Genomic DNA, 9,230 nt, shown 5'->3' with positions numbered 1-9,230 from the left:
TATGAGGATGTAATAAATCATAAGCATTGATCATCTTCATTTTTGTTGGTTTTAGCCTCTAGTTTGTAAGGAACATTTATTTGGTTCAAGTTATCATAGGAAGCGAAAAGCTTCCTCAAAAACAGAAACGAATGCAAGCAATCCCATGCCAGGTATCATTGCTTTAGTTATGATACCCAGGATTTATTTAAAAATCAGATCAAAATCCACTTATCAAACGTATCATACAAGACTTCAATTCATAGCCAAAAAATATAAAGGTACACCAAACATAATTTACGCCAAATTTAGAATCGATTACATAGACATGAAGTTTGACAACTACAACATAAGCCCTTTACTTGATTACATAGATGTAAAAATTCACATAAATCTTTCCTTTCCTTTCTTGCTCTCCTCTGTAGCTCTTTTTCCCTTACAGAACGTTATATTGATGGATATCTCTACGTCGCATTCCGAGAAGTTGTGCCCAGGCTTTCTACATCTATAACAAATGCCTTTGTTCTTCTATGTCAATTTGGAAGCGGATTTACTCGTCACAGTAGACAAGTTTTGTAATAAATGGATAGAAATCTCTGAGGTGATTTCACAATATCAACAGGAACGTATGAGATTTTCTCCCATTAGAAGGCACTGATTGTCCTCACCCTTCAGTTGCCTAAGTCTTTGTTTGGCTTGCCGACTTATACCACAAGACAGGAAAACTAAGGAATCCCAATCTTGTTGTGCAGATTCCTTGAGACTATATGCAAACCCGTTCTTAGAACCGTCGTAGAAGAGATTGCGAGTGGAATGACTGAAATTTCGGCTATATATGATCTGTTTGGAGAACCTGAAGAGGCGCTAAAACTCCTAGAGAAGACTATGAAACTTTTGAGGACAAGCTTGGGCGGCAAAGTACAATTGGTGGAATCCAAGCACGGATTGGCGCGATATTTCATGTGGTTGGTGTAAGTATTATGCTCTAGGTCCAAACGATTTAGGTTGTTAACACTTTTAATATGTTCAATGCATTTGTTTTTGGCAATATCTTTATTTATTTAAGTCAATATTCTGATGAATAATATTAAATAATAGAGTCCGAACATTCAAGTTTCAGTAATTTGTTAATCACAAAGAGTTGTGATTATGAGATAGAAATTATATATGATTGGATCTTAAATAATACATAGTCGTAAGTAATAACGAGATACGAATATCGTTAATACAGATAGGTCACCACGTGTGGCATTTTTTACTTGTGAAGTAAGTAATTGATCTCACAAATTAAAGTGTGGTAACACTCAAATGAACTCGTAGATGTTTTGTTATAAAACAAAACATTGGAGACCTGCTGGGAGATTCCACATGGATAACTATCTGAGTGTCAGTTGTTAATCTCTAACGTTTGGTAATGGAATTGGTCCTTTGACTTAAATTCATCATAGTGCCTTATACGAGGATAGTCATACTTTGGCGGTGTTGGATATTGCTCTGCTAAGGGCCACTAATACAGCATCGCTCGATTATGTCAAGAATCGTATGAAGGTTGTGAGTAACCAATAGATGATTCGTCACTCTTAGATAGTAAGAGATTATCATCTAGGATTCATTCAATTAAGTTGATAACGAAATCATTGACTAAGGTGTACTAAGAAGTCGAAAATGAGTTTTCGACTTATATTGACTTAATAGTGAAATGAAAGATATAATCGATAATCGGGATTGACACACTTCCATATCTCATAATTAATCGGATCATATTGACGAGGAGATTATAGTTTCATGGTAAACGAACGAGTTTGATTCTGTCATACCACGTGACATTTTTTGTCACATGTATTGCCCTGATACACTGCTAAATGTCAATCTGGGACGGCGAACTTGAGTTGGTGATAAATTAAAAGAATGTTTTAATTATCGATTTTGATTATATCAAAATAATAATCCACGTCGTTAGGTATCGTGTTCGAAAACCTGATGGGTCGCACGCAAAAGGAGAACTGAAAGATAATGATTTGTCAATTAATTAATTTAACAAGCGTTGGATAAATTAATTAATTGGATTGCTTATTTATAAGTTTTAATTAATTAATTGGATTAATTAATTCATGGATCCAATTTAATTAAATGGGTTAATTAAATATTGGATCGGGTCAGACCAAACCCATTTGAGCTTATAAAAATAAGTGACTAGAATTTTCAATTTGTAGAGATTTTATTTTTGCTAGCACAAGAGGAGAAAACCTCGGTTCCTACAATCTTGTTCTCTGTGTGGAATTTCATTAAAGGCTGGACAATTGGACAGTTGTAGGTAGCAGATCAAGGTTGCTGAACTAAAAGAAAAACAAAAAGTTTGTAGATCTAGAAAAAGGTATAACTTATATCACAATTTCTATCTAAACACAAAACAGACATTTGATTGGAATTGAAATCTGTTTTATTTTCTATCGTGTATGATAAGTAAATTTCCAACAACTGACCTGTATGAAAAATCATAGAGCTCTTTTGAGANTTCCTAATGATGGTGATCCATTAGATGATCCGGCCAAGTACAGAAGACTAATTGATCGATTGATATATCTCACAATTACACGATCAGATGTTACATATTCTGTTCATTTATTGAGCAGATTCATGCTATCACTTCGAAAGCCTCATTACAAAGCTGCCTTATGAATTTTGAAATATCTAAAAGGCACATTGGGACAAGGCATAATGTTCTCTTCCCAAAATACGTTGAAGTTGAAAGCATATTGTGACTCTGATTGGGCAGGATGTCCAACCACTCGACGTTCAACAACTGGTTACTGTGTTTTCCTCGAAAATTGTCTTATCTCATGGAAAAGCAAACTCCGAAAAATGGTATCCTTATCTTCTGTTGAAACTGAGTATAGATACATGGCAGCGGCATGTTGTGAGCTTACATGGTTACAAAACCTTTTTCGAGATCTGCAAGTTCAAATTCAAGGACCAACAACTTTGTTCCATGACAATCAAGTTGCTCTTCATATTGCAGCAAATCCGGCATTTCACGAACGAATGAGACACATTGAGATTGATTATCATTTTGTTCGAGATAAAATTATGGAAGGAAAGATCGTGACAAAGTTTGTTCCATCCATCTCACAACTTGCTGATATATTCATTAAAGCTCTCAAGAAGGAAAGATTTCATTCTTTGTTGGTCAAGTTGGGAGTTCATAACATTTACTCACCAACTTGAGGGGGAGTGTTGAGAAAATCAAATATCTTTGTCAATATTATAGATTGATTTAATTAGAAGACAAATATATTGTAATATATAACTTTCCATCTTTGTAATATAGCATCAATTAGTAGCAGATTTTCAGGAATTGACTAGAAGGCTGAGAGCTACATATACGTGTAAATTATGTGCAGAAATCATTGAATAAAATTCAGTCATTCTTCCAAAATTTACATGGTCGGTAATTTTCTCCCAAGCCCCTCTAATTTCTCATACATATATCCTGTTAGTTAGATGTAGAAGCTGCAATTTCACAAGGCCTGGATTTGGGCTCAGAAGTTTCATGGTTCTATTTTTCATTTTCCCCGATTACTTGTTTAATGAATAATGAGTCGTCAATTTGTGATATTGAAATCTGTGAACAAAATTTATTTCCTCCCTTCCTCGGGAGTTCATTTCAGCCTACTTATCGAATAATAAATTTGTGCTGTCACCATTTCTACTTTAAAACTCAATAACCATCTTGTTTCTCTTCGCAAATTCTGTCAGAACATTACCTTTTGTGCTGGATGTATTAAAAGATATGTTTTCATGCATTTCTATCCTTGTAAATCATGCAATATAGAGCTGATCTCTTGCCCTCACATTAGCGATAAACAAAACTTTTAGATTATATATCTGTTAATTCATTTTATTTTCAACATGAAATCAAATCTCTTCCAAAGTAATTTATTGTGCAATTTTTTAAGTTCAGCAATTTTTACTAAAACTAATGTTGGGATTCGAACCTATGAGCCTTCTTTAAGATTATTGAAAGGTTGACCATCACGAGGTTTTAATGCAATTAAAAAGATTCGAACTCGTGCTCTTTCTTTGGACTATACTGAGCTTGATATATATTACAAAATTAATACACGTTCAATTTTAACAAAATAATTGTTACATTTAATTTTTAATATTTTATTGCGGCCGACGATCAACAGTCAACGACCGCTTATGCTCACTCAAAATCCCGAATCCGTCATTAAACGTGGCAATACTGCATTAGTGTATAGGCATTATAACTTATACTACCGTGGACACGATGCCTTCGTTATTAATGTTCTTGTTTTAGCTTGACTTCCTATTTGTTCCTTGTTTTAAGATAATTCTTCTACAGTATCAAGGACAAAACTGTTTCTCTAATATTCAAAAATTAACAAAATTCTTAAAAGGGTCGGAATCAAAATCGATACTTACACTTGAAATCATCCTAAGACTACAAGATTTCCTATGACCTTACTATGTAAATCCTCATTCGCCAGAACTCTCGCAGGAGCTCCCAAGATTGACCATAATATCATGAACCAACAGTCTGACTATATTGCTACCTGATGATTTCGAAATATCAATGCATTCCTGCAAGTCGGCATCACAGGCAATTAGAACCCACTCGTGATAATCATCCAAGTACTTGACATCCAATGTGCCAACCTCTAACTTCAGCCTCTTTGCCACTTCCTCCTTTAAATTGATAATGCCCGAACCTAAAGAGTGTCGAAACCTAATAATATCTTCTCGGTAAGTGGCTTTTATTGTGATGGTTTTCAGTTCTGGCGTGGCAGAAAACTGTGGCATTCGATCTACAGGAACGACTGTGGAACAGGGAACAGCATCAGAACACGGTGCCTTCGTCCAACTGTATTCTGGAAGGTGTTCATCAAACAAAGTCTTGCCAGCTGGGTACATATTAGAAAGATCGTGTGAGCTTCCAGCATCATCAATTAGCATCCCTCCAAATGGCTCTTGGGCTGCTGTAACAAAAGCATTGGGTTTGGGTATCGACAATGCAACAGATAAATTAATCTCCTGCGTTGGTTGACATGACAACTCAACTGAACTCGTGAGTTTTATCTGGTTTTCATTGACAGGTAAAACAACTGGATCATTTTGTTGGGAGTTTTCAATTCCAAGAACAGAATTATTTTGGCATGAACCATGAGAAGTTGGGGACCCTGTGCTTTCTTCTCTTGACCTACTCCTCGATTTTAATCTGTTTGAGCCTTCACTGAGCAAAGCTTCAGTTTTCTGCGGAATGAGTTCCACGGTTCCTAAGGTCTCTGCCAGATCATCACCTCCAGGTGGTATAGGCTCCGTTGAACTTTGTTGATTGGGCTCATTCAAACTTGCTGACCATGAAATTGAACCAACAGCGACAGGAATCGAACTTGTAGCCAAAGAAGTCAAAGTGAATGCTCCTTCACCACCATGTACAGATTCAATTACATGCTTTAGCTTCGAAAGAGAACGATTAACTTTGTTAATCTTGCGAGAGGGCCATCTAGAGATCCCATGCTGCCTGCAGATGCGCTTCATGGTAGTAGGGCAAACTGTAGAAGCAAAAATAAATAAATAAATAAATAAATAAATAAATAATAAATTGTTATTCGAAGTTAACAAAATGATAAGCAACGGGTACTAAGATTAAAGCATACCCCCAAGACACTTTGCAGCATCCTTAAGACTCCCGGCAAAGTATTGCTGCAGAACCTCCAGGGTGACTGTCTTCTCTGCCTTACCCCGTTTTCTCTCTGATTTCTTGCCTGTGTCTTTATTCTCAACAATAGATACAACACTTCCTTCATTATTAGTTGAATTAAATCCAACCGATTGTTGCTTTTCCAATGAATGAAGATGTACTGCCTCTTCATTTGGCAAGGCAGGAGACTTTGGAGGAGAATTTGCAGCAAAATCAAGCCTGGAATTAAGTTTCTCATCCATGGATGCTTTTGTAATCTCAATAGATCTCCATTCATTTTCGAGGTCATTCCCTGAAGCAACCCTCAGGCTCCCAAAATGCTGTTTCATTGTCAACAAAACTGCATCCAACAAGGTCCGTTGGTCATTATGGCCTTGGACATTTGGAGGCAGAAAGAATTCTAAAACGTAATCATCATTTCCAGTATGAGTGCTCCTTAAACAAATTGCAATGCTACTTTTCAACCCAAACATGCGAGCATAATGTACCAAGGGGTACTCAGTTTTGCAGAATTGGGTGATATCATCACAGAAGCACAAGCTATGTGATGCAAATGCCCTCCCGGCAACTCCCTGGCCCTTCTGTAAGTGATGCTCTGCACAGGCCTCACGGAAGCCCCACGTGAGTGCATCCACCACATAATATGCTACATCAGTTGTTGACATGCATACCTGTCCCATGCAACTTCCATCAAAGCTACTACAAATTTTCTTAAAACCTCCACCATCTGCTAGGACGTTCCGATGTCTGCAAGGAATCCATGTCTGAGCCAGAGGTAATGTGTGATTCTCACATACCACTGTTAGTATCTCCAAGATCTCAGCCAGTGCATTTTGGCGACCCTCATTGCATATCTGGTGTGCATGATAGCCAAATAGATTATTTAATCAGAAAAATAATTTACTTCACCATTATATGATCTTCTCTTAAAAGTTGCTGGTCACCTGTGTGCTTGGATGATCCAATATCTCTGAACTTTTCAAATTAACAGCCTGCGGAAGAACTGAATTTCTGTAACTTAAAGAGGCTTTCTATCGGGTGCATTAAAAGTTAAAAATAAAAAATAAAATTGAACACTTAGAACAATGACTATAACAGTGTAACCTTGCGACCCAAAATGTAAATAAAAAGACAAACAATTTGCACAAAAATCTTAAAAAGAACACCAACAGTTAAGTGCTCGAAGAGAATGCTTAACCAACCTCAAGTGCTTTGCATACTTTATCAACATCAGGAGCATAGTTGATTTTCTGGGAAGTCATTATGAGCTCAAGTACACCAACACAGGTCTGTCTAGAAGGTTCAAATACAGGCAAAGCCAAAGTTCCACGAACATTATAATTCAGAGCATGGTCCAGCCGGGGAAATTCCTTGCTAGAATAGTACTGCACATTAGGCGTCCATTCAGGTAACCTTTGCCAAAACACTCGACCCGGAAGTCCAAGTGGTCCTTCAGTCTCTCCATCCACAGAAAACATATACATCAGAGAAACTAGCCTATACTGATGAAGTCCATTACTATCTGAGTCAAGAACAAAGGGCTGCCCCGAAGTAGTCAACACATACCTACCACCATTCTTCACAGGTGCCCAAACCTGAGCCAATACATGCTCTCCTGTCAAGTCTTTAAAGTATCGAAGAGCTTGAGTCATCCTCTCCTTAACTATACAAGACTCATCTAGATTATCAATCGGTCTGAACCCCAGATTTGGTGAAGGCAGTTTTCTTTTATCATCATTTCCCACCCCATTTTCAGTCATTGACTCAGGATTAGGGGAATCTGCTTGAAATTTTGCAAAACGAAAGTAAATAAAATGAGTCTCCCATGGATACTTCTGCTAACATGTACCATTGATTACAACTAGTACTTCAAGAAAATCAGAGAACAACAGAAAATAAATTGTTATGAAAGAGATCATGTATATGGAAATATGAAAATAAGGAACACCAAGATTTATGTGGAATCCAAGGTGGGAAAAAATCACTGACAGGGGAGAGAAATCCACTATATGAAGAGAGAAAACAATGAATATTGTTTTCAATGTTCTTTAATGCTATATAAAGCCAATAATCACGTGTAGTATATATAGGACCCAAAGGAATATATTGTAGATGGAAAGAGGATAAAAAACGAGCCAAAAAATGGGAAACAAATTTTCCCCGAATAACTCCGGCACTAGAGAGCCTGAGCTCGCGCGGGGCGAGTGGCGCACTAAGCGCTGAATCTATGTCCAAAAACTGAATCTTCATCCTGTTTGGCGCCTAATCTCTGCCCCAACTTCACTTTAACCATATTTTGACCTCTTTAACACCTCCTTTAACAAACCATTAATACAAGATATGATTTGGGTCACACACTTCAACACAAACAATTTATAGATAGTTTGGCAATCAAAAAATATTAATAAAAATAATCTTTAAATGTTACTTTTATTTTCCATCTTTTCTATATCCTAAAAGTTAGGAATTGAGTTGAACAAAGTTATATTTAAAAGCATGACTCTATGTAAAGTTATATCAGCAATCCTCTTCTTTCATTTCTATACTTTTTTCTGGATATCCATATAAACCTCCTTCGAATACGGAACCTTTAATATTTATATATACAGCTAAATTGAACCAAAAATAAGGGCTAGTTTACAAGTTCATAAAAGAAAAGGAATGCCAAATAAAAAACATAATAAATTTGCAAAAATTTCAGATTAACTAGTCAAAGAAAACAACTCAAACAGTGGTAAAAACTATAGAATCTCCCAACTTTTTCTATCAAGTATAGACAAAATACAGTGCAATATAAAACAATTTTTTGACTTAGTTACTAATAATTCAGCACATGAAAAAAAAAAGTCAAATAACAAGCTCGGAGCAAGCAAAGTCATAAAGACATACGCCTGGAGCAGTTGGAGAGGCGGAAACCTCCACCGGGGACGGAATTTCCAGCCAGTTTACAGTCGTCCTTCTCATCATTGAAAGCCCATAGAGGCGAACACGGCTGCTCCGAATTCGATAGCTGAAACGGCGACATAAGATTCGTAAAGATCTGGTCCGAAGACCAAGAAGATTCGAGATCCAAATCCAAATCCATCATAAACGCCGCCATGCTCAGCGGCGGCGGATTAAGTAAAGGTTGCTCTGACTTGGGAGAAGAGAAAGACGGAGCTTTATCTTCAGGATCAAAGGATATTTTGGGAGGAAAAAAGGACTACGAGGAAAATGTTGTTAAATGTGGAATTTGGTGATTCCATTGTATTGTTGGAATCTCCACTGCAGACTGCAAATTGCAACATGATGCATGGATTAAAAAAAAGAAGAAGAAACAATTGGGATTTGCTCACCTGTTATCCACTTGCCTAAGCTTAAAAGATAATTTTTAAAATAAAAATCTTTTTTAATTTATTTGAGAGTAAGATTAGAGTTAATTCCAAAACAAGCAATTTTTTTACTTTAAACTAATAAAAACTAAATTATATAGAATCATATTTAGCTAAATTTAGAAAAAAAAAAAATATTACATTTTATTTGTATC

At 36.4% G+C, this 9,230-nt stretch overlaps 1 protein-coding gene across 1 annotated transcript; it reads right to left on the bottom strand.

Moving 5' to 3' along the window:
- Nucleotides 1-4,340: 4,340 nt before the first annotated feature.
- LOC111375483 (protein NLP6-like) lies at nt 4,341-9,009 on the bottom strand. Its single transcript, XM_022998311.1, has 5 exons — nt 8,594-9,009; nt 6,907-7,484; nt 6,649-6,696; nt 5,661-6,558; nt 4,341-5,555 (listed from the first exon to the last, which is right to left on the bottom strand). Exons 1-5 carry the CDS (start codon nt 8,802-8,804, stop codon nt 4,480-4,482), a joined length of 2,811 nt encoding a protein of 936 aa, XP_022854079.1. The 5' UTR covers nt 8,805-9,009; the 3' UTR covers nt 4,341-4,479.
- Between the last annotated feature and the right edge of the window lie 221 nt (nt 9,010-9,230).

This window comes from Olea europaea, unplaced genomic scaffold (genome assembly GCF_002742605.1).
Source record: "Olea europaea var. sylvestris unplaced genomic scaffold, O_europaea_v1 scaffold138, whole genome shotgun sequence".
Lineage (NCBI taxonomy): Eukaryota > Viridiplantae > Streptophyta > Magnoliopsida > Lamiales > Oleaceae > Olea > Olea europaea.
Note: the sequence above shows the minus strand (reverse complement) of the source record. Positions and strands in the feature narration are given on the sequence as shown.

Coding starts and splice junctions, on each gene's coding strand:
- LOC111375483 (XM_022998311.1), bottom strand. CDS start 8,804: ATGGCGGCGTTTATGATGGATTTGGATTTGGATCTCGAATCTTCTTGG. Junction 7,485..8,593: donor CCTCTCCAACTGCTCCAGGC/GTATGTCTTTAT, acceptor AATTTCAAGCAG/ATTCCCCTAATCCTGAGTCA. Junction 6,559..6,648: donor TGGATCATCCAAGCACACAG/GTGACCAGCAAC, acceptor CATGCACACCAG/ATATGCAATGAGGGTCGCCA.